The sequence below is a fragment of the Columba livia genome, chromosome 1 (genome assembly GCF_036013475.1).
Source record: "Columba livia isolate bColLiv1 breed racing homer chromosome 1, bColLiv1.pat.W.v2, whole genome shotgun sequence".
In the NCBI taxonomy this organism is placed as follows: Eukaryota; Metazoa; Chordata; class Aves; order Columbiformes; family Columbidae; genus Columba; species Columba livia.
Genome location: NC_088602.1, coordinates 168,212,501 through 168,238,952, shown reverse-complemented (window position 1 = coordinate 168,238,952; position 26,452 = coordinate 168,212,501). Strand labels below are relative to the sequence as shown.

The 26,452-nt window shown below is 39.1% G+C and overlaps 1 protein-coding gene across 22 annotated transcripts in view; it reads left to right on the top strand.

The window, feature by feature from the left end:
- The window catches only part of ANKS1B (ankyrin repeat and sterile alpha motif domain containing 1B), a 436,519-nt gene that overhangs the window by 403,923 nt on the left and 6,144 nt on the right, over nt 1-26,452 (top strand). For 18 of the 22 annotated variants that reach the window (XM_065043965.1, XM_065043826.1, XM_065043957.1 and 15 more), the window contains 4 exons: nt 2,570-2,698; nt 6,923-6,994; nt 16,823-16,909; nt 21,417-21,554. In XM_065043965.1, coding sequence (XP_064900037.1) covers nt 2,570-2,698; nt 6,923-6,994; nt 16,823-16,909; nt 21,417-21,554 — 426 coding nt within the window. Of the gene's footprint in view, nt 1-2,569; nt 2,699-6,922; nt 6,995-16,822; nt 16,910-18,488; nt 21,070-21,416; nt 21,555-26,452 lie in introns of those variants that run through there. The other 4 variants (XM_065043836.1, XM_065043818.1, XM_065043862.1 and 1 more) reach the window with 3 other exon arrangements.

The window sequence follows — 26,452 nt, the reverse complement described above, 5'->3', positions numbered from 1 at the left end:
CTCGAGATTATTGCTTCTTAGCTCCTTTATAGTATTGCACCAATAGGAGAGGGAATAACTGTTCCTCGATACTGCCCTTCATTTACAGACAGAAACAATGCAGTTCTTCATGCTTTTAATATATTTCATGCAAAAGGGAGTCAGACTGTAAAACTATGTACTCATTTTACTCCTTATGTACCTTGTTTAAATTGTCAGTACTGTCTATTTTCTGCATGTGAGGAAAGTCAGCTGCAGACCAGGGCAACAGAAGGGTTTGGAGCACTACCTGGGGTCGCTCATTCCATAAAAATTTTGGTCCTACCTCGTGGCCATCCCCGTGCTTCCTCAGTGGAAAGACCAGCGGTCAAAAGATGTACTTTTATAGCTTCTGTGTCCTGAATTTAATCCTGTTCCATCACAGTAACATTTTGATAAATGGATAGGATGTACCTCCTGAGATCTGCTTCCTTACACAGAGCATGCAGGTGTCTTTATTAGGGAGGAAAAAAAAGTCTGTTTTAAGTGGTCTATTACCTATGCCCTTCAACAGTTCAGAAAAGACAGTTGAGCACACTGTGAGAATTTGTGATGGGTGAAATCCATCTTTTCTTGTAGTCAAATACAAGCTCCACTAATAAGGATGCAGATCCTTGTCCCTTGTAACATGATTGAAACCTTATTTTATAAAGAGAACTGCTTCTTAAAGAAATCAAATTCCCACTTCAGATTAAACATGACAGGTTCTTCCACATTAGTGGTCAGAAAGATTCATTTATGTGGATATGGAATGCCAAAAATTGGAGCAATTTCTCCTGCTGCTTTCCCTTCAAAATTTGAGGTCAAAGTCCTATCCATAGCATATAGGCAACTTAACTAGGCAAAACAGAAATTACAATACTGGATAATTTGTAGATGTGCTAATAGTGCCAAGATTAGCTAGGTTAGACTTGTTTTACGATGTTCACTTGCTTGAAGTTACCATATCAGCAGGGTAGTGTTGATGTTTCCAGATTTATCTCTTGCTTTTCATTGCAGAGTTGTGTGTGTGTCATTTCATTATTTTTGTGACACATGAAAATGATGTACTTGTTTTGTTTACTCTGTCCTGATTTAATTAGTAGGATGTGATAGTTTGCCAGACTTTTGAATGTCTTCGATAAAAATTTTTTCAAGTGGTTTTTGATGCTTAGTTTCTTTGTGCTTTGAAAGTCTTAACTTGTAGCCATATTCTGTGAAATGCTGATGACAATTCCTTGCCAGCTTCAACACATATTTTAGCAGTATGACATGCTTAGAAAATACACAGAGGTAAGTGCAGGTAAAGAAAGAAGTAGCATAATCCAAATTGAAATCATACAGCAGCGTAATCCAAATAGAAATCATACAGGAGAGGGCAAAATAGTTTGAGACAGAATAAGCAGGGGAAGAAAGAGAATTGGGAAGGAGAAATCTGATCCTCAAAAGAGTGGGCAGGAGCGGGGAAGCCAGAGATACACCAGACCAGACAGGATAGGGGAGAAGTGGGCCTGGTGACAGGGAAGATGCTCAGGAAAAGAACTCCATCCATGGGTCTTTTTCAGTTAAAGTGAGTTGGTGCTGATTTGGCAGCATCCCTCATGTTGAGGACATGGGCAGCATGGACACATGTGAACCACAAGAAAGGGAGATCACAGTTAAAAATCAATAAAATCAGTCTTTCTTTATTTTTTTTTTTTTTTTTTTTTTTTTTTTTTTTTTGCATGAGCCTACAAGGTGGAAGGTCATTCCAGGTCCAGTAAAGCCATGTTTGAAAATAGTCAGTGGCAGGTGAGACTCAGACCAGCACTGCCACGCTGGGGACATTCCTGTACGGATGCCTGTATTGGCTCTTTTTGGAAGGGAGAAGAGTGTCCCGTGAAGGGACTTGGCAGCAAGCCACAGTCCTACCCATGTTCTCTGCGGGCTTTGAGGAAAGAGAGGAGATGACAGTTCAGGAAAGCAATCACCTATATCAATGAGAATGATGAATGTGGAAGGGTAATGTTAGGAACTCTACAATGAGACATCAAGAGAAGGTGATCAAAGTAAATATTCGTAAAGAGATTAAAGAATGCCCCATATATTTGGAGAATGTATGATAAGCCTTAAGATCAAAGCACAGTCTCAGTTATTTAGCCATTTAGGAAAGTTAGTTATAGGTTATATGTGCTGGATAATGGAAAACTCATTAACTGTGAAGAAAAGCTTGTAAAACACATAGCGGAATTGCTGAATGGCATTTTTGTGCACCTTGTGATTTTTTTTTCAAGTACTCTCATCCTCATAGATATATTGTAAACAGTTATTTTTAAGAAACATTTCCGGCGCTTAGTGATTTTATTCTCAAAGCAAATAGATTTAATTAAAGCCTCATTAAACATTCTAGTAGATGGCTTTGGATTATAAGTTAAATCATGAAAAATGTTGTAGGAGTTATATTCCCTTATTTTAGAGACACGGCTCTATGTGTAGAAAATAAATTATTGTTAATTGAGCACAACAATGGGAGGCTACTTTATAGTGAATTTGCTGGCAAGTTCTCTTATATCTTGAACACTGTGATTTTCAGACAGGAGACTGGGGAGAGCCTTCAATTACTTTGCGACCTCCAAATGAAGCCACAGCATCAACACCTGTACAATATTGGCAACATCATCCAGAGAAACTCATCTTCCAGTCGTGTGATTATAAAGCATTTGTAAGTGTTGATAAATTTAGTGTATTGATTTGGGGTTAAATATATTCATCTTAGATTTTGATAGCTTGTTTTTTCATTTATAATATTTTTTACAGTCACATTTAATGAAGCTACTTCCTCTGAAATACTGTAATTGTAATAAATGAGAAACAAGGATACACAGGACTTTTTGCTATTAATTTTCTGAGATATTGCAGTGAAAGTAGCAATAGTGTTAGAGAAAAGACACTATGAATAAGTGGCTAAGTGTTGTAAAAGTGATAGTGAGAGCAAATGCTTCCACTTCTCATCTGTCACAAAACCCTGTCTAGTACATATGGAAAAAAAAAATAATAATATGGGATCCTCATACTTGGCTTAATGCTGCATGCACAGTAGTTAAAGTATTGCCGTGCCTGAATTTTATATGCTTGTTTTTGGGGAAAGGAGCTAGGAAAGATGGTCAGGATCCTGAAGCAGTGTTTTCCATCCATGGGACAAGAGCACATTCAGACCTCTCACAAATTTATGACTACTTGGAGTACCAGTAACATTCAGTTCCTTCAGGGCAGGGTGTATTTATTTTTACCTCCCAATAGCTGTAACCGATTCCCACTTCACGTCTTTGGAGAAATGGAGTTTCCCTCTACATCTAAAGACATTTAGTGTTCTTTGACTCTTATAAAGGCTTGTGCAGGAGAGGAAGGTCTCCTGAAGTACAGAAAGTCTTATTGAAGACTTTGTTTCTTAAATGACAAACACTTTTCTGAAGCCTTGAGTTCTCTGTCAACAGAGTTGGGGGGCTGGTGCTTCTGGGGAGGCGAAGACGTGCCTCAGCCCACCTATTTAAACTCTTGCATTGCCCCTTCTGACTTTGCTGGAAAGCCTGTTAAAGTTGCTGAAGGTGCTTCCCAGAGCACTGTGTCCTCTTCAGAGGTGGCCACCTAACGAAGCAAGGCTGATGTGTTTTACAAAGGAAAAGGGCTCAGTTGTTCTAGTGCCTTCAGCATAATAGCTGGCGGTTAACCACTTGTCCAGGACATGGGTTCTAGATCCTCTTCACCTGAAGTAGCTTGGATCCTTAGTACTTCATAGGATAATGCTCGTTTCACCAATAACTGCAGCGTTTTGGGGAGATTTGGGGGCTGCTGGACCTGATTTAAAGCATATCTGGAAAGGCAGGAATTAGAGACTAAGTGCAGGAGGGGTAGAGCCTGGCTCCCACTGAGGGGCAGAAGGGGTGTTACAGGCTTGGATACCTGGAGCAGGTCTGTGTCTTCCATCAGACCTTCATGGGGTAGAAATTGCCATGAAGGCAGTGATTGCTGCTGGATAATAGTTAGAACATCTGCCTTCCTCCACAAGTCACAGTCAAGGTCCAGCTCACCTGCTCTCAGTCTTGCTCTTCTCCAGTGTAGCACCTCAAGTTGAAAAGGAAGCTTAGTGACTTCTAGTCCTTTAAATATTTTTCATAGTTTTCAGTAAAGTGAACAGTTTTATCTCAAGCATACCTTTTATCTCATTACTTGATCCAGCAGTAAATCCATAATCCAATGTAACCTTTGTAATAGATTGAAAAGCATGTGGATCATTAGAAAAATGAAGTTGGGATGAGCAGGAGTATCCATTCTGCCGGTGATTAAGGAATCTCCAAATCAAAATATCCAAGTTATTGTTGATTATGGAAACCTCCCTGAGCTGTAATGACCTCAGCCTTACAGAGTAAAACTCTGGTTTGGAAGTTATAACAGGGGCAGCTCTCATTGTATGCCACATCACTCAGTTCAACTGTTGGATGTCCTATGCATTGCTCCCATATGCGCTGGTTCTTTGAGAAGAAGCATTTCCAAAAGTACAGCAAGTCAAAAGAAGGCAAAATTCCCTCCTAGAATTTCAGATTTTTCTGACAACTAAATTGGACAGTACCTCTATGATTTGTTTGTCTATTCCACAGTCCACCCTGGGAAGCATTTCTGAATGCCTGCAGCTGAGGCTTTTTGCTGCTGTGCAGATGGGACAGGAGCTGCCTGTCTCTTCTTTTCCTTTTGTTCTGCCATGAGCTAAAAACCACTGCTTTTTTTCCCTAATGCCTAACCAACTGGTAGCTTTCAGGGAAATACCAATTTGTCATGCTGTTGTCTGTAAAAAAAAGATTAAAAAATTGAAGAAATGAATTGCATCCTTCCCAGAGAAGGCTAAGGATGCTGAGGGGGTCAGACAGCAGGATCCAGAGGAAGATGCAGTTCAACTCAATAATCATTTAATTTTCCAATTTCAGAGCTTGCTTTAAACTTGTTCTTCTGCAAGGGCGATATCAAGCCATCCCATCAAATTAATGCCCAAAGCTCTATTCATGTCACCATCGAGCCCCCAGCTGGACTCACAGCTGCTTGGTTTATGAATCTTTCACATCTGCAGTCCTCCAGGAATGCCCTTCATTCGTTCCTTTCTGCCTGTGTTTATCTGGTAGTGTTGGTGTTACTCACCCTTCCATTTATAGTGCCCTGTAAAGTATTTCTCACTAATCACCATGCTGGCTACTGTCTACATTGAAATATTTATGCACTTTTTTGCAGGTCAGAGAGTCCTGCAGTACACAGTGTGAACTGAAGGCTTTAAAGAAAATATCTCAGTTTAGGTCAGGAGACCAGAATGTTGAAGCACTATACTTTCTGTTCAGTTTCAACTGAAATGAAGCTGTTTCACTATCTGGTTGTGTCAGCATAGGCTGTTTCCAAGGGAAGTCGGTGTGGCAAAATGAAAGGGGTCCAGCAGTGGTGTTAGGCTGCTGCAGCATCCTCTGTGAAGAGGCTTTGACTCCTCCTGCAGCTCACCTGCCCCCTTCTCACCAGCGGCATGACTCCTCTTAAGTTCCTGTGTTGCTCACTTAGGACCAAAGACTTAAGAGGAGCCATGGAATTGCTCCTCAGTGAGAGTGCCAAGAGAGACACCTCCGTGTCTGCAGAGGAGACAAACGGGCCAGCTTGCTGTCCTCTTTCCCCAGTTAAGCCAGACTTCCATGAGACACCATATAGAAATACATAAACATCCTGTTTGCACAAAGCTATATGACCATGTGAACATCCACAGATGCACACGCCTGTAACATCTGTAGGAGGAATGCAGAACATGGCTCTTGCACGGCCCTCTTACCAGTAGCAAGACCGCTCACTCCTAGGTGAGGATGATGCAGACAGCTCCAACCCTGAAGGAGCCAGCGCCGTTCACACGTGATCATAGAATGATAGAATGTCCTGAGTTGGAAGGCATCCACAAGGATCATCAAGTCCAACTCCTGTCCCTGCATAGGACAACCCCAAAATTCACACCATGTGTCTGAGGGTGTTGTCCAATTGCTTCTTGAACACAGCCAGGCTTGGGGCCATGACTGTCTCTACTGAGAGGTACTGGAAGCCCAGAGGAACAAATCTGGAGGAGCAGAGCGTGCTGGCAGGGTGCAGAAGAGCTTGAACTGCACATGCCAGCAAGCACCATAGTGAGGAAAAGGCAGGTAGGAAAGGGGATATGTCAGGGAGGCACTCGCTGCCTTGAGTACCCTTGGGGATGAGCAAGCTCCTCAGAGAGCACGGTGGCTTTCTGTGAGCTGAGCCAGGACCCAGGACCAGCACCCTGCTGCTTCGTCTCACCCAGCCCTCCTTCAGATCACTAAAGACTACAGAATAAATAGTTCAGGGTCAGTCTTTTCGCAGGAAGAAATAATGATTTAAACTACTTTTCAGTTCAGATTTATTTTCTCTGTTTGCTGACTTTGGGCTCTGCTATTTGCACATAAATTAGTTACATATTGAGTACACAAAGGTTAACATAGCTCCTGGCCTTCATGTCCACGTGGCTGCACACACAGCAATATGAGTTTGGCAGATGGCAACTAAAAAAAGCAGATTCTCCATATTTTAATAACATGGCGTTTTAAAAATTAAATCTGTAGTATTTGCTTGTTGTTTGAGTGACTAAGGTGATAAGCTAGAAGACTTTCAGATATCATTTCAGAGGGCTCCATCTGATTCAATATGCTTGTTCCTGTGCATTCCTGTTTCATAGGCTGATTAACACACTGGTTTAAATGATTTATCAGAGAACTGCAGAGTAAAAAAACCTCCATGTTAAAGCCATGTATTAAGTTGACTGCTACCACTAAGGTTTTTTTAGGCATTTTTAGTGCATTTATTCAAATGGTTGTTCTGGAATTTTAGTTAAATTAAGTTTAATGAATTTTTATTTTAGTATTTAGGTTCTATGCTGGTAAAAGAGTTAAGAGGCACAGAGTCAACACAGGATGCCTGTGCAAAGATGAGGGTAAGTTAGTGAGCCTGGCTCCTTTTTCTATCCTCTCATAATATTAAATAATATCAACTTGTGATTACTTGTACTGTGCCCTTTTTGATTTTATAATGTTCTGTTACATGTTTGTTTTCATTTGCATTTCCATTGGTATTTAGTAGGAAGTATATTCTGCCTTTTACCTTAATTTCAAGTAATACAAAATTTAAAGGTAGATTCTTATTTTGCATGTTTTAGCTAAGAAGAAAACAAATGTGTGCATTATGTTTTCCATTGAATCTTGAAGTCTGTTTCAGATTACTTTCCACACACTTTAAATGTGCCCATATCACATTGCTTTTATAAGCAGAATTTGTAGCTCATGTATGATAATGTAGATCGAATTTACTGTGTGAAAATATGCACTATATTATTGAAGCCATTGTTTTTTACCTATGGTCTAATCCTACAGTCACATAATCCTAAGGATGCTTTTATGAGTTAGTTATGTGCTTATTGATTGAAGGATGAAAAGGGATTTAATTCAATTTCACCTGGTGGTGGAAAAGCAGTTAGGTAAGAATATGTTTTCCTGTGGCTCTTTGGCCTGATAACTGGTTTGTAGACTGAGCCTCATTGTAATTTTCTGTCTCCAAGAAACAAACTGCTGCAGGAAACTCCAGCCAAGCCACAGGCCAGCTACACTATTTATTCCCAACTGTAGGTGTGATAAAAAGGCACCTGTTCATAGACATGGCAAACATACCATGGTCTGGCATGATTAATTAATGAAGAATATAATTGTTTGGTAATCTACCAAATGTGTAAAATTACATAGATGAATGAGTAAAATTCTGTCTTCTGTGGATCTTGTCTTTTTTGCAAGATGCCTCTGAGCACTAGACGAAGCATTCGGATCAATTAGAAAGCTGGGAGACGTGTAAAATTCATGCAGTCAGACAACCATTTCCTCTCTTGGTTACATATCTGCAGCACACAGAATTTTGTACAAGCTGTTTTAGCTACAGGCTGACAGTAATTCACGCTTACTAGATTGCCTGAAGATCTGTGGATTTTCAGCTAATTGCATGCTAATCATTCCTTACCTGGCCCTAAACTCCTCTAAGAAAAACCCATCAGCTTGGCACAGAGGGATCTACAGTCACATACATGTGTTCTGGGGGATAAACTGGGGCTGCAAGCCTACCCTCTTATGATCCAGTATTCAAACTGTCAAATTTAGCAGTTCAGGTTTTTTTAAGCATATGCCTGTGCAGATCTTAGGGCAGAATTTGACACCGTAGTAGCGAGTGACATCTTTGGTAAGTTATTTGACTGAACTAGGAAGCTTAGCATCAAAAAAGTCACTCTAAATAATCCATAGTCATTTTAAGGTTTTTTTAAAGTCATACATTGGGCAAACTTAATTTATATACCTGAAAAACTCAGTATTGGAAAACGTGTTTAATGTAAAATATCATTTTTCTGTTAACAGAGTTGCACTAGTAGTCTATAGAACCGTACAGGGCACTTACATAACACAGTGATTGTTTTATATATATTTATTTTTCACATTGTCTTTTGAAACCATTGTGGTGTGACAATGTTTATTTTCTGGTTTGAGGGCTTTTTATTGCAAAGAAGTTTGAGTAAAACAATTCTTGATCAGGATTTCATCTATCCTTGCTATGTAGTCCTTTTAATCATATTCCTATTCGAGTCAGAAGTAAAAAACATTGACTTAATGGGAACAGATTATTATTTTAGCCTAAGTTTCTCAGTGAGAAAAATGTATCTTTTTCCAAAACTTTCTCCCTCTGGTTTTGTTCTAAAAATTGGTGTCTATGAATTTTAAGTCCAGCCTCTCTTAAACCATTTTGAAGTTTTGATGTGATGTTCATTATTGTATTTAAGTGAGATTTTTACATAGGGTTGTACTAACATGATAGCGCAGCCGTTTTTAGCATTTATTTTATTTTTCTATTTATATATTTCAAATCTATAAAATGCTGTAATATGAACATGTTGGAGGGGAGTGTATCACATATAGCCTTGTACCATGCTGAGGTCCTTCCCTACAATTTTTTCATCTTTCTGGAGTTAGCCCCACAATAGTTATTAAGGAGAATGCATGAAAATTAGGTAGGTAGTTTTTCTGCCAATGTGGCTTTAGCTTCTCCATCTTTAACCTAATGCTGCTCAAAAAAAGTGTTGATATTCTCTGAATATCTACCAGTCAGCACAGGCACAAGGACAAAAGAAACCCATCAGTGAAAAAAAGTATCTTGATCTTCCTCAATCGTTCATAGATCCAGAAAAACAACAACAATTACGTGTTTGCTGACTGCAGATCCCTTCCTGTTGTAGATGTTTCCTGTATTTTAAGTTATTGCAGCTGATGGTTTTGGTTCCCAAGGGAAGTACCATGCAGATACCCCCCACATCTCTGTACAGAGGGGCCTGCAGCAGCCTCCTTCTCGTACAGCTTGAGAGTGAAGGGAGATCCTAAATCTTCCATCACGTAAAAAAAAACCTGGGAACCTGCCTTAATAACTCTTCTTGGCTGTACTTCTCAGCATTGTGCAGCAGTGTGCTCCAGCACGGCAGATGATGGATTTGTTTGGGGAAAACCACGCAGTTGCAATAGGCTGAGCTCAGCACGGGGGTCAAGGTTATACATGCTTTTTGTTCCCACCCAAATGGCAGATTCTTGCAGACATCCAAAATTATGGATATTTGGCAAGAACTGTGCGTATTAGAGGGATCATACTTTATTTTTCCATTCACATATTTGCACTCCAAGGATGGATCTATATTTTATGGTTTCCTATTTGTTTCCAGCTATTTTCTTTAACAAACTCCCTCTGCAGCTGACAGCACTGTCTCCTTATCTCCGTTCTCCACCTGCTGTAAACTGACCTTTGCTACATGGAGATTAAATCTTGCTGTTCTGGCCAGAATAGATTTGTTAATTATATTTGAGAGATGCCTTCAAGAACTTAAGAGCTTTCATCTTTCTCGGCGTGGAATAGGAAATATTACAAGTTGTGTTTTCAGTCAGGTTACTGCCTTCACTTCAGATCACCATAGGAATGCAAAGTGAGAATAAACTGTGTTTATATCAAATAAAGAAAAGGAATAAAGTTTAATTGGAGCTAGGAAGAGACTTATTCTCTACAGTAGGCTCCATCTGGTATTTACACATCTGAATTCCTTGACCAGGTAAGAAGGGGATGATTTTATACTTATTGGCACAAGCACAGCAGCAAGATAGACTCTTTCCTTGCCATGATGTTAAATCACTAATGTTGCATACATCAATTGCACAGTCTGAGCCAATCAGACATTTACTGCAGCAGTAGGGAACTTAGATTTTGTTCTTGGATCCTGCCACCTTCCTGAATATTATGTCTTTCTTAAACGTTTTCTTGCTAGAAAAGAGATTCTTACATTTCAGGTCAAAGTTCTGGGGAACCAGCAACATAATTCTGTTCTCAAAGCAGGTGTTTAAAAATATCTTGCTAACTTAAGACCAGAATGTCAAAGTTGGAATTGTTACAAAACCTGCTTCTTCCGTCTCCGGAGAGAAAGATGCAAATGGAGTTGACTCTCTGAAAATAGGCAGGGTCTGAGGCATTCCTTCCTCATTTCTTCTTAGATAAAAAAGGAGGAGCTCAATATAGATGGCAGTCTCCTTGTTTCTGCGAATCCCTTTCTACTTTTGAGTCTCCGTTTCAACTCCAAAAGTGTAAGTGTCTTCCACAGGCCTCCTCACTATGCAGGCAAATATCATGTCAGGATCAAATACTGTATATGAGAATTTAGATTATTCGGTCTTTGTTCTCTTAAGACTTCTAGATCTGTTTCTGCTGTGTGGCCACTGCTTTGGGAGGGCCTGCAGTGGGACAGGCACATGGATATTACTCAAAAGGAAAAAAAATAAGTGGTAGGAGGTCTTAAAGTTGTTCAGTCCTTGTGCACATCCACAACATGTTCTTCAGAGGACTGCATGTCCTTGAGCTCTGTGGCTGAAAGGAATCCCTGGTGCAGGAGGGATGTGCTGCCCTTTCAGCAGCAGATGAGTGTGTACAGATATTGCAAAAGCAAAAAAATCCCTTTTATTCTCAATTAGATGAGCTGCAGGTGCATCTCCAGTGCAATGCTCATATTAATGATGTAGCTTGGAGGCATCCACTAATTGTGGAGAAGTAAACAGCCTTGTACTGCAGGGAGTACAGATGCTCTCTTATTCCAAGAGGTATTAAATTATGTCAGTGATGCATTTTTAAGCCTTTTGGACTGAGAAAAGTTAGTAAATATTTGTTAAAAGGCAGATTGTAGTTTCAAAAGTGGCTTCAGAACTAACTGGTCAAAAACAATCTTTGACTTTTTATTTCAATTTCATCTCATGTATGGTATTGTCAAAGTGATTCACTCAAAACGAAGTGTTTCATGAGGCTTCATAAACCTCAGATAAGTAACAGGCATACGGGTATGATACTAGATGGTACCAATACATATTTTTAAATGTACAGTTTCATGCATTTAGAATTAATAGTTGCTACCAGTGTGGAAATGTTCAGATTCTCTTAGTGAAGTGAATTCCTCTACATAATTAAATAGTAACATTGCCAGCTAGAGTCTTTGGATATCTATTAAAAACCAGGATACAACAGAATTAACAGATTTCATTTGCGAAAGTAAAAAAGCCAAGATGAAATCTTAAGGTTTTACAGGCTCATAAACTTGTACTCAAATGTAGGTATGGAATTTTTAGTGACTTGACATAGTTGAATGATATCTTTCGTAGTTGAATGATATCTTTCTTGTATTTGCAAGATCAAGTATTATTACATGTGCAGTAAAACCTAAAAATGAACATGGTTACTTTTTGATGACTGTATGAAAGCTGAGTAATCCAGTTATAAAGGTATATATAAGTACATGAAAGTGGTCGATGTGACAAAGTAGAAGTACCAGTGCATCCTGTTTCCTCTTGGCAGGAGATAAATAGATGAGATTAAAGTATTGTGAGAGTGAGCTGTATTACACCACGTGCTACAGTATATCAAGTGAATGTGTGAGCATTTTACTTGAACATCATTCTGTGTGTGTTCCTGAATTTCACATTCAGTTGCACAGAAATACCATGTTTTGTACACTGCAGGAGTATTCAGAAGTGTTGGACTAGCACTCTTAGTTGTGCATAGAACAATGTATTGTAGTACAATCCTGTCTTGAAAGGATTAAAGGCACTTAAGGTTATATATTTTGTATTTGCATGTATTGCCTGTTTAAAAATAAACAGCTACTTTATATTGCTTTATTCCTAGAAGAAAGTCTTCTGCCTCTATAGCCATCATCAATTATCTTGATTTGTTAGATACACTGGCTGGATCTCAAATTATTTGGAGTTTAGTTTATGTTCTAAATAAATGTTAGGCAGTTCTGCAGAGCCTTTTACTCAAAATACAGGTGGAAATTCTTTGCTCACTGAAGATAATTTGTAGCGCTATACTGTGGAAAACTATTTAGAGTCTGCTTGTATGGTGTTTTTTTCAGTGAAACTAAAGAAAATTTGTAAGATCAGAAGCAAACTTGCTCTCTCACTCTTTCTCTGACACCACTGCTCTTGCACCCCTTCATGACCAGTTTCAAAAGGAAGAATTGAGTGCAGCCCTGTCCAGGGCTGTACAGGGTTTTGGCACTGTCCTGCATAACAGGGGTTCAGATGCGAACTCAGAGGTGTCGTAAATCCAGACCTTTATTGTAAAAGCAAGCACTCTGATAACTATGTAGTTTTGCAAGAGGTGCCCTCCATTCTGAGTGCTGAGGGAACAAAGCAGCTTCATTGCAGCAGCTGCATCAAAATACAGGAGAGGCTGCTGTTCCTGGTATTCTTTATTTTGAAGAAAAAGAAGCTCTTTGTTTCTTTGGGGGTCTGAGGAAGCTGAAGAAATGCCCCATTAGATTTAGGATGGTGATGCTTTCTTCCATCTTACTGTGTCCTCAGTGAAGCCTGCTTTGTGGTTCTTGAGTTACACATGGCCTGTTCCTACATAGTCATCTACCTGTCTGGTGGGTATTTCAGAAGTGGGTCCAAAGCTCAGTCTCTCTTGCATTGCAGACTGTGCAGTATTAAGACTTCTCACTGTCAGAGCAGTGCACCTGAGGAGACAGGGCATGCACATCTGTCCTTATTTGGATGACCAGCTGATAAGAGACAGGCACTGGCAACAAGCCTAGAAGATGCTTGCTGTTTGTCCAGATGATTCTCCTAAAGAAGTGTGTTAAACAGCCAAAGTTGCAGGCACAAACAGTAGAGTTTATAGGAACTACGACCAGTTCCAGGCTAGTGAGCGCTTACCCATAGACAAGGTCCTGTAACTATGATTGCTTCTACATGAGGTAAAATCTAATCCTGCTACCATGGTATGAACATGCCTTGGAGCATTAGACCATATGTCAGCATGCACATGACATCCAATGCCAGCCTTCAGCTGTGGCTCCTATAACTTTGGCTCAAGTCCATATGCTTCCCATAGAGGCACCAGATGGACAAGAACATTTTGTCGCTTCATCATGTCCTCACAGAGTCTATACTGTGACTAGAACCTGAAAAATCCAAGGAAAGGGAATACTGACTCCTGTGTCCTACCTTCTTCTCAGATTCTGGTCACAGGCACAGGTGGAAGTGCCCAGTTGGCCTGCACAGAGGTGTGAAATGTCTGACCATGAATGCTGTGAGACTTCATCTCAACATCCTAGAATTTAGAGCCAAAGCAGTTACAGTGTCTGAGTTAATTATATTTGTGTTGTATCTCTGAAAACTTGCATTACACCTCCTTGCAGCCACCTCCTCCATTAAAAACAAAGGACCAACACGCAAATGGTATGAGCTCACCATGACAGCTCAGAATTGTTAAGTCTGGAGACTGCTTGGAAATAATAATTACACAGTGGAGTTCGGTTACTCCATCACTGGGAATTGAGTGGGGGGTTGAAATAGAGTTGTGTGTTTTTCATGACAGCACTGTCACAATAACCAGAGATGTTATTCCTTTTGCCCAACTCTTGTTGCAATATGGGTACAAGTGCAGAATTGTTTCCCAAAATCATGTTTCTACAGTGGACTATAATCTTCCAGAACACTTTTGCACAAATCCTGAGGTTTGTACTTTTTGCAAGCTGATAAGGGACATCAGGACAAGGGGTAATGGTTTTAAACTAGGGGAGGGAAGATTCAGGAAGATGTTTTTTTACACTGAGGGTAGTGAAACACTGGCACAGGTTGCCCAGAGAGGTGGTAGATATCCCATCCCTGGAAACATTCCAGGCCAGGCTGGACGAGGCTCTGAGCAACATGATCTAGTTGCAGATGTCCCTGCTCATTGCAGGGGGGGTTGGACTAGATGACTTTTGAAGGTCCCTTCCAACCCAAACCGTTCTGTGATCCACTGCTTCTTCCCAGCTGAGACAGTTTGGCTTAATGAATTACAAATGTCCATCGGTCTCTGATTCATTTCCTAATTTGCTGGGTAAAATTTAATAGTATCTTGATGAGCTGATTTACTCATATACAGTCTGCTGTTCATGACCTCGATTAAATACTACAGATCAAGTCTGCTCTAGACAAACCCAGGTGAATGTGGAGCAGATAAGGAAGATGATTAAATTAAAAACTACTGGTCTAGATGAAAGAGGACTCCCAGATGGTTAGTACAACATGGCCTTGCCAACAGGAAGCTTCGCCTTTATGGCAAATAGTGCAAATTAGATGAAAAAGATGAAATAAATTAACTTAGTAGCTGTGTTTGTATAGTGTGTTGGAGGAGAAGAGGAATTTTGCTGCTAAGGAGGCAATGAAGGAGATAATTACAATAATCAAAATAGGAGACAAAGAGCTCCTGTGTGTAGCTATCGGGATAGAAAGAAAGGACAAAAGTTGGATGATTGCTGGGTTGCCAGATGACTGAAGTGGTGTTGTCATATTTGCGAATATTTTGTCTGGATATGAGCACATACGGGGTGTATTGCTTGTTATTCTGATAGATGTCTGTACTGCTGCTTCTGTACAGTCACTGTCACACTTTCTGTGCATTGAAATTGAGTTTTATAAAAAGACTCATTTGAGTTTTGCTATAGAGACACATACGCACGTACACACAGGTAGGTACTTGCTCTGCTTTTGGCAGTGATACTGTTTCTTTCTGCACTTAGTTCAGAGACATGCAAATCAGATTAGTCTCTTCCTGCAGATTTTCTTAGATTCTTCAGGATGTTTTACCACTTAAGCTTTAATTTTTTAGAAGTGCCTAGCCTTCTGGGTGGAAGAAGTTTTCTCCAGGACAGATTGACACTTGTCATTCTAAATCTCTTGTCCTTTGATTCAGAGAGATGCAATGGTCCTCCCTGTTACACGGATGGGTGAGGCTCTCCTTGAGACTTTAATTAGAGATTTTATCCATCATGGCACAAGACACTAATTGCAGAATGTAGCTGGATCTGTAACTTCATTTGATTTGGGAAGGAAGGAAATCTGATAAGGGAACTCGATTTCAGGTTTTTTTCTTTTCGGCTTTTGTTCTGCTCTTCAGTTGTTACCATCACCTATTTTTCAGACAGCTTTTTTTCAGATTCAGTCTGTGTTTTCAAGATTAAATCTGTGGTATTTTATTTTTCTTGAAGAATACAAAACCACCACTGCTACTTCCTTCAGCTGCTCTAATGATCTTTCTAGGTGCCAATTCTAGACCTTTCAATGCATTTACACTCTCATTCCATGTGCTGGTATTTCTTCATCTTTAACTGTAGCTGAACTTACTGTTTCCTCTCAAGAAAATGTTTGCTTGATCTCTGTGTTTGTTTGCAGATACTACCATGACTGAGTGTTCTCTGAACTTTATCTACATTATTTATCTACAGTAGTTTTGTATAGAATAGTTTTCTCCATTATTGCCTTCCACCTAAAAGATTTTAAATAGCTATATATTATGCCGTATTTGTTTTTCCTTTGTTTTTTTGGGTTTTTTTTAGCAAATTTAATCTGTAAACTAATCAACAGGTTGTTCTGCAGAGAAATTAAATCTGTGTCAAATATTTGCTCAATCTGTTCGGCAGGAAATATCTTTGCTGTGTGCATCACTTTGAAGGCACACAGAAGTAGACTAGCATAAAAGAAAACATAGCCTTATAAGAAGACATGAACTGTAGGTAGGAGAAGCTGGCACTGAGGGAATGCAGAATAAGCCTCCGTGCTAATTCACGTGTAAAGCAGCTTCCAGCAGCTGCTGCGCTCGAGGAACTGCAGACGGTCAGATGTGACAAGATACAACGTTGGACTGTCAGATTGACTGGCAGGCCTACAGGGCTGCAGGGATAGCTCGTGCCATAAATACAACTGTAAGAAGGCAAGAGAGTGAGATATTTCTAAATAACAACTAATTGGAGCAAAGGAACACTACTACAAAAAGTACAGCGCTGTCGGTTTTCACAGCTGGGAAGGGCAGGAGAAGAGGCAGCGGTGAATGGGGCATGTCAAATAGATGTCTTAAACACACATGTTTTGGGAAACCTGTGATCACATGACTGGACTTTTTAAGCCTGGCAAACTTATTTCATTTTCTTCCCATTGTGCTAGGAAAGAGGAGAATTTTTACCATCCTCACAAAAAGCTGTAAAGCTCTTTTTAGTTTTCTGGTTAGAAGGCAGCTATTTCAAAAACACAGAGCATAGTCAGCTCAAGAAAAAGTCAAATATTTGAATACAAAAGTACCTTTTGTCTAACTTACGTATTTTGTCAGAAGAAGAGAAAGATCACTGTTCTTTCAATGCAACATAACTCTAACAACATCTTTATTTCAGAAGTCTACAGAACAAATGAAGAAAGTACCAACCATTGTCCTATCTGTCTCTTACAAGGGAGTCAAATTTATTGATGCAACGAATAAGGTATGTGTAATTGTTCAATATTAGCTTTTTTTTCCTCACAAATAGTAATACCTATGAGGCTGGCTCTGTAAGAGCACCAGGCCAGAAAGGGGACAGAGTTGCACTTTGTGTTTTCCTCTCATTTTTTATCTTCTCTCCAAAATGAATGTAATCATGTTGTCATTCTCCAGAAACTCAGTCTGGAGGACAAGTGAAGCAGCTTTAATGGCTCATTTGGAGAACATTGTGTCCAACCTTCTGCCATTAAAAGGCAAGCTTATCACAAAAGACATTTGGCAGGGAGCCTCTGTGGAATCCTTTAACATATTCTTCCCCATACGGTCCCTTCAATGTGCAGAAAATAGATATATATTTGTTCATTGATATAATTTTGGGGAAAAAAAAAAAGTCTCTCAATGAACAATAAAAATGCAATGTTTGATGCAGGGCCAGCCATTGTAAGACTAAGAAATATGAGCTTTGAATGTCCTTTTCAAATGTCAGAGCCTCTTGGAGAGATATTTTCCTGGCCATTTGACTCCTTGAAATGCAGCAGCTTCTTAACAGTTGTTATTCTGTATTTTTTTCAAATTCCTGTGTGGCAATGCCCCTGTGCTTTGTTTCTTACATTTTAGATACATACAACATCTTTTTAAAAAAAATTTAAAAAAAAATAAAAAAAAACACAAACCAAAACAAGCTCTGTAAGCAGGAGTAAAGTAATCCATTAATTTTTCTTCTTCAGATGTCTAAATTGGCAAGAAAATGCAGTCCATACTGATGCTTTGTATGAATAGTAATTATCTTTTCTGTTATGTGACTAAAACTCACTATGCAATATAAAAAATAAATCTGACAGCCCAGCTACCTGACTAGTTTAGTAATGTATATAGCGGCTTTGTGTTGCGGAACATTGAGACGACACGGTACATCTAAACCAGTATCTGTCAGACTTGCCAAATCAGTCGGTTTTTAAAGGTGTCTAACTAGAACTGAGTTTTAAGTGAAGAAACAAAAGTAGATTTGTGAGCTTCTGCTAGAGTTTGGAAGCTGTATCCAGGGTTAGAAGATGGCATGAAGTAAAAACAGCGGTGAAATTACTCTTATGTCAAGTCTGGCATATTTGCCAGAGCAGAGAGGCCAAGGATTCCTGTCAGCTCCTTTTTCTACCATTGATTCAAAAATGAGCTTCTACAACTCTCATTTCTTTTATGTTCTCTGATGTGCGGACATAAATCAGGATATTGTAATGCTGTTAACCCTAGCTTGGATAAGGCTATTTTCAGTGCTTAAATCTTTTCTGTAGTGTAAAGGATGTAACCGTACTTAGGTTTACAAAAAATATCAAGAGAACAAAACGAGTTTCCAGTATCTCTATGCACAGTACATATAATCTCACATAAGAAGAAAACCTGAAAGAAGTTTGGCAAATTGCATTAGGTGACTCTAAACCAGTCCCACTGAAATCTTATGCCTAGTAATGCAATAGATGTATTTGGTGGTGGTAAATAATGCCACAGTCCTGTGTTTTTTCTCAAGTGGTAGATTGCTTTCTCTCCAGTTCAAAATCTGCACTGCCTTTCCCTTCTGTAAAAACCAGGTAATAGCCTGCAACTCTCCCAGGAGCGTTGTTATCATCCTTGTCCACAGTGTGCTGTACCCAATTCCTTCAAGACCCAAAACAGATTAGCACTAAGGTGAGATCCTATTCAGACTTGTACCGCTTCCATATGAGCTTATAGTTGACAGCGCTGGGCATCAATTAGCAATAAATGCATATTTTTTTAATGACAAAAGTAGCTAGCAGTTATGTGCTTGAAAACTCAGCTCTCATGGCTGTTCATCCTTTTCCTTTATTACCACCAAGCTAAGAATTTGTATTCCAAGTCGTGGCAGACGAAGTTTCAGGTGACAGAGAGGCCCTGGCCTCGTTCCATGACAGCTATTCCAGTGGCGCCTTGAAGCTTGGAATGACACCACTTTGACATGACACCATTCCTTTGCAAGTGAGGCCAGAAAGAAATTGCTGCTTAGGAAAAAGCAGACGTGCAGAATTTTCTGGTGGGTCACAGCTAACCCTAACTTCTGGATGATTTCTACCAGGAGAAGGGGATTGTCTGGCAGGAGGTAGGCAAGCAAAAGGAAGGCCGCTTAGCAAAAATCTTATCTCTCTGAGGTATTTCCTTGGCAGAACCAGAACAGACTTTCAGCTTCCTTGCTTTTTTGGAAGCAACGAAGGTTTCTCTTGACAAACCGAGGACAAATTTTCGGACAACTGTGCAGTGTTAGTCAATGCCTGCAGAGCGTACCCAGAATGGTGAGCTGGTTCATAGCCTTGTAGTTTCCAGCAAATAAGGCTATGGGTCTGCTGGAGTAGTGACTCTGGGAAACAATAAATGCATGCACTGAAAATATGTTTAATTTTGAAAAGCAATTACAGAGCACAGAAGCTAGGGAAAAGCTCAATTTCACTACTAATTTTCATGCAGAAGATTTAGTTTAGGTATATCTCATTTGATTCAAAACAAGCTTGGTATAGCTTTGTTTCCAAACTTCGCTTGATTTAAAGTTAAAACATCAAAATAATCTACATGAGTTTTGACTTAAGTGAAAGCCCCATGTCAGCCCCAGGTCACCTCAGAAAAGTTTCAGCCCAGCAGAGCTCTTTTCACATACACTGCTTAAATTCAGGTGGTTACTTTGTGGCTCATGATTTGGCATACATACTTCACATGATTTTAAGACCTTCCAAGATTTAATCCTTTCTGCTTTCTAAACTACAACATTACCAATACAACATCAATGACAGTATATTACAGCTGTATCTGTGGATATCTAAATCCCTGGTTTTGGTATAATTGTAATTCTCATAAAAATCTTTGTTGAGGGTAAAAGTTATCAATTTGAGAACAAAGAAAATAAAACGCTTAAAGTAACTTAAAAAGCCAATGATTGTTAGGCAGAGATTATATGTGTCATTATAAATTGGCATATATTGAAACATAAGTACTGGTTTTGTAATTTTTATGAATAATGCATTAAACAGAAATAATCAAGTATGTTGCAACAATTTAAGAGGATTATTTCATTTCTTCAGTAACAATTTTCTTATCTCGTTTTTTTCCATAACTTGAAATTTTGAATGCGTTCTGTTAAGATTTTTCCTAAGCCATGTTTTCTTCAATTAGAGTATTAATATGTCTTTTTGAAAACTTGACACCTACATGCAAGGGGGGAAGTTGCCACTTAGCGAATGGAAGAAGTTATGGCAAAGCATCTCAAGCAACTTAGTTGCATCTTTTTCCTGTTCTTTAAAATAACAAGAGGGGGAGGAGAAGAGGTGGGAAGGAAAAGAAAGGGGTTAGGGGAAACCAGAGATTGTTTTAACTTGGGCAGATGCCACTGAAGCAGCAGCAAACGGTGGCTCCAGGAGGGACGAGGACACAACAGATGTCCCATGTTCTGCAGTGCAGTAGTGTTGTCGTGCTGCAGCAGGCTTGTTCGCTTTGGGCTTCTGTGGGGAAGCCAGAGCTACAGCCAGCAGGGCCACAATTCAGAAAAGCCTATAAGCTAACGACTAAGTAAATTCATATTCAATGAATCATTCCTCTGTTTAAATAAATCATTTGAAAGGCGTGTGTTGCTGAAGCAAGGCCTAATCATAAGCCACTCTGCAGTATCTTCTTCTCTGGCTTCATGGTTCCTTTGGCCTGAACACAATAATTACATATCAGCAATTTATGTAATGAATATTCATAATTTTCTCCAAAGCTTTAAGACAGCTTTTTTTTATTTCATCAGACAGACATGCCCCACCTCTATCTCAATAGTATGCTATAGCTTACATTGGCTGTTGCAAGTAGTGTTGCTCGGTGCATGAATGGTTTAATTTTTCTACATCTCTCTTACAGGATGCTGTTTGTCAGTAAGTGGAGAAAAACTGCCAGATCCTCCTCTAGTTATCTTTTTACTAAAGAGAAGCCTTAAAAGAGCTCGTGGTTTCAATTATATGCCATGTTTGGTGCCTTTTTCTCCTGGAAATGTATAGCTGAAATTTGTCAGACAACATGTGAAAAAAACTGGATGTTGAGCCTGTTGGGTTTAATCAGATCCTGTCTGTCAGTAGACTGTAACAGTGTCATGTAGTGATCATTATAGAGAAAACCAGCAGCATCATGAGATGCTCATGTAGTGCTTTGAAACTGTATTTAGAGTTGTATGCCAGGAAAGATGTCTCTGTCATAGGTTACTGAATAAACTGTATAAAAATCAAGCAGATTCATAGGGAAGACCCTAAAATGTAATTGTTTCCTCCCAGATTATTGGCAATTTTAGATATTGGAGAGGATCAAAGTTCCAATGACTTGTGTAAGATCACACATGGGGGGGTGTATTAAATTTCTTCTTATTAAGAAACTTCTGAAATGCTTCAGTAGAGCGTATGAACTTAACCGCAAATCTAAAACCACACCTTTTATGGCTTTTTTAAATTTAATTCCTAAATTGATTGAAATTTCTTTTTAAACAGAACATTATTGCTGAACATGAAATCCGTAACATTTCCTGTGCTGCACAAGACCCTGAAGACCTTTCTACGTTTGCGTACATCACTAAAGACTTGAAGACTAATCACCACTACTGCCATGTATTCACTGCGTTTGATGTGGTCAGTTCATAGAAAATACTTCATTTAATAATTCTTTGTAATAGTAATAGTTATGTAATTCTATTAAAACATTTTCAGGGTATATAGTGATTAATGGAAGGTATCATTCACTTACCACGTGAAAAGTCTAATCTACTATGGGATAGTAAAAGGACATTTCTGGAGATGAGCAAAGATTTTCTTTTATATGCTCTCATTGCCCATCTGAAATAAGTCACCTCTGGAATCTGAGCTGTTGACTCCAAAGTTAGCCAAGTAGCTTTTCGTACAAGTCTTGACCTAACCTAAGCTATAGCCTTCTGAGAAGTTTGTAACAAGCAGGTTTGGCCACTTACTCTGAAATCTCAATGCACCCAAAATAAATCAGAACTGGATCAATGTGCATTATATACGGCACTCAGTCCTGCTAAGAGGTACGTTCAGGAACTGACTTGAACTAAGTTTGAAGGGCATCCTGCATTTTTGACTGTGTTTTGCTGCCCGGGCAGTCAGGGAAGGACAGGCTTGGTGACATCCAGCCTTTTGGGTTTCACCCTCACGTGCCCATCCCATGCCAGCCAACAAGGGGTGAAAGGGCTGGACACTTTCTTGTGGAGGCCCTTTGAGCCTGGACGCATCCCACCTTCATGAAGCAGATGTGGGCTGCTTTTTGGACCAGAGGTCAGATTTTACCACCCTAAGTTTTCTTCAGATTTCTTACCCTGCTGTTCCATGATTTTTAGTGTTTTCAATGTTAAGCTGGATCAGACCAAATAACTCAGAACATCTCTCTAAATATCGTTTAGACTTTTTTATATTATATTGAATAACCTGTAAAACTGAAGTTTCCTGTGCAAACATGTAGAGAATGTATGAAAAGTTTTGTATTTACTTTAGCCAGAGAACCAAAACACAGCTCTGACAGAGACCACACAGGTAGCTAATTACACTTCTCGGGAGGTCCTAGGAATATTTGGCTACCACACTGTATCTGAAAGATTTGAAACATCTGCGATAACAGAGGTCTGTGTGGAACATTGTCCTTCCTGTGTTCCAGTGTAAGAGGTCACCCCTGTAAACATCAACAGGTTATTAATTATTAGATGGTCCCTCTGTTCTGCTCTGCTCTGCCCTCTGTCACATCAGTGGGAGTTTTAGCTTAACAAATAACGCACATACAGAATTTAGGGAAATTATATTTTAGAAGCACTTCTTCCTTTTCAAAAAAGATGCATTTATTTTGAAAATAGCAAATTAATTCTTTAATTCTTACTTTCTTGTTCCAGCTTTCTTGCCTAAAATATGTTTTAGTAATTTTCCACCAAAATAACAAGAGCTGTGAGGACTTTTTCTGAAATAATATTTCTAAGTTCTTCCTATATTTGTTCTTCTGAGATGGTGATGCACAGACTACTAGTGTTTCAAGAAATCATAAACACCTATCAGTTAATCAGTCGTGCTGTTTTGAGCTAAATATGGTGAAATATGTAGTGGCTCTAATTTTTAGGACTAAGAGGGCTTATTGTCCAAAACTTTAAGGAGTACTTGCCCTCCAAGCTAAGCACTAGATAGATTCAAGATGCTATTAAAACTTTAAAATCATTCAAGAGAAGGTATTTTAATATAGTATATGTATGAATTCTTGAAACGTGCTTACATGAATATAAATAAGTTAAATTAAAAAAACAGGCATTTTATTTGGGATTGGGGAAATAGTCAACATTGTAGAGTAATAGCCCTGTAGGAGAGTTTAAACAAGCTGTACAGGAAGGTAGTTTAGAAGGAATTCTAGTGTTTTGGTTCAGTGCTTTTGTTTAAATTCTCTGCTGACATTTTAGTGTCCACAGGGAATATGAAAAACTTCAAAATTGTATTAAAAATATATAGACATCAAGAAGATGTTACATTATATAGATTTTAGAGATAAGTGAATCAACTGAAATTATACTGAGTGAGGTGGTTATTTCTCCTGATCCTTTTAAATACTTCTTAATGGTATCAAAGTACTGCAGTTTCATTTATAGGTTAAATAATCAAGCACAAACATAGATCCAGATATGGCAGATGAAATTCATATTCTCCTTGCTTGGCAACGAAAGAATAGTGATCCAGGAATAATTAAAACATTTTGCTCACTTCCTGTACCTTAGGAGGAGAATTTAATACCCCAAGCACTTTAAATGGCTGTTTTAAGCAATACAGAAACTTTAATGTCTAACTGTCTCGACTTAGTTTTCTCCTGCAATGTAATCCTCAGTGGGGTGTTACCTACTCAAATATTCTCTTTTTGTGTTGTTTTATTTCTCAGGATCTAGCATTTTTGATGTAAGTACAAGCTCTGTAAAAAACAGCTAGATATTCACAACACAAGCATATAGGAAATCAAATTTTCTGTTTAAAAAGTCTAACATGTTGGCCTCATCTTCCAGTTTGCTAACAAAAACAATCCTACTCCTTTGTCAGTGAGGTCAAATCACATTAAGAAAAATAAGGTTTAGAATGGTAGGAACCCACAATAATTAGATCTTAGATCATATATGTTATGGTAATGCAAGATATGCAGCTTTATGAAAAAGATTTCACTCTTTTAGGTCCTTCATTTCCTCAGGAAGTGTGGGCAAGAACAATTTTTACTGTAGATAGAAAAGCCATTTAGTGTAGTGACATGTCAACTACCACTATTACTGATACTTACTATTTAGGAGTGACTGTACATGTAACTTCTGTACTCAGAGTTAAAATTCTATAAGCAAAATTGCAAAAACATCAGAAAAAAATACTGAAGGGGACAAGTTTTGGGTGAAGAAGAGAATTTATTGGTCAATATTTGGAATCCACTGTCATTGTAACAGTTCTTATACCAAATTCTGGTTCATATATGGGAGACATCCTAAGTAATTTCCATCAGATATTCCTTCATTGCCCAATGCAGCTATGAATGGAAAACAACGGGCATAAATTGGAACAATTTCTGTTCTAGCTCTTGCCAAGGATTAGACTGGTGCGCTACATAACACAAAGACCTTTTTCTCCTTTTCTGTATTCTTTTGTCCTTCATTGCACAGACTTAAGCTGGATAAGAATTGGAAAATGCTAGTTTACATACTTAGAAGAGAAGAAAAAGCATGCATTCAGGTCTCAAAGTTCTGTTCATTCCCTTCTATGAGGGGATTAAGGGACTATATAAAGTTTTTCTCTGTTCATACGATCAACCAGGTACAATCAGTGTGGCATCCCCTTGTCTCTGGAACAGAAAACTTCTTTCCTTTGCAGTACCCAGAGACGGCGTGCCCAGATAGTCCCCCCTCTGGGGAATGTTAGGTGGAATGTGTCAAACCACTTCAGTTGCTCCTGACAAACCTCTTGAGATGGAGAATACTCAGGTAGAAGGAGCTTTCAGCTCATGACCAAATTAATCTCCCCCTCTTGTCTATCTCCATGGCTTTTGCAACGGTCTGAAAGATCCACTTTGAAGGCCTGTTTCCATCCTCCCATTGCATACAAGAGATCTTTTTGTGCTGCATTAGAAGAGAGGGATGGACTCAGACGAGTTTGCCTTCCAAAGTTGCTTGAAGTCCAGAATGAGAAAGGATCAAGAACTTAAGTTGCAGGAGTGCCTGATCATGAAAGCCTCATGCAGCCCAGGAGTCCACAGCAGTTACAAGCGAGTATCAGCCACATTGGTCTCATCACACCATCTTTAGTTAGCTGAGCTTCCTTCCCCTTGAATGCACAAAGGCTGATCCCATTGGAGAGCACAGACATGTCCTTTCCCGATCCCTCCTAAAAGTAAAAGTTTTGTGGTCTGGAGGGATAGAACATACGTACATTAAACAGTGTGAATGTATATGTATGTCAGCTCTGCATCTCTCATCAGTCCTGTTACTAGTAAGCAATCTTCCCTCCTTGTCAGGCTTTTTTACTAGAAATCCTCAACATTTGACCTTGAAGACTCTAATATGTGTAAGAAGCAGGCAACTGATTTGACCTGAGGGAATAGATATTTTTAACTAGTTTGGTATTATTCAGATCTTTCAAGTTAAGGCTCCATATACTATGTTCTGTTTGATTTTTGCAAATTGCGATTTTAAGTTTGGTACCTTGAACACAGGGTGTCCTAATTGAGATTCCTGCACATTGGATGTGGTGGGTAGCTCCCATTAATCATCTCTGAGACTCCAAAGGAAGCTGCTTCAATAAAGTCGGTCTTCAAAAAGGACCAGATTTGACATTGATCTTAAAGAGGGAAAAAATCGCCTAAAAGCAAAAACCTGTAAAATCCTCACATATGAAAAGTGCATCTCTGGTATAGCCCATGCAACAATCCATACAAATTAACCCTCATATTCCTCTCCCAAGGCTACAGGTGAGAAATTCATGGAATCATAGAATAGTTTGGGTTGGAAGGGACCTTTAAAGCTTATCTAGGCCACCCCCTCTGCAATAAGCAGGGACATCTTCAACTAGATCGTGTTGCTAAATTCCTCAAAAAAGGCAGAATGGTAGTTTTTAAAAAAATTCCTTTGCAAATGACATTTTAAGCTTTTATCACTCAAAAGACAGAAATTAACAATCTTACTCTCCTTCTTAAAATACTCCTGAAGCCTGAACATTGCATTTTCATGCCTGTAAAAAGCTATGATGAAGCAGCACCTGCTGTACTTATGCAGTAAAAAGAGTCAGTTAAAATGTAAGATAACAATTAGCCATTTTAATAGGTTGGCTGACTTAAAGCAGCTGAAGAATCCTGACTCAGACTTGCGCTGAGGCATTGAATTGTAACATTACGTGGCAAACAAGGCAATTGACCTCAATTTCTCATCTCCCAGAAACCTGCTTAAAGGCATTCGCTTACTCACTTTCCTTCTCTGCCATGCTGAGCAAGGAACAGGATTGTAGCAGCCTAGGCGTTCCTGCTC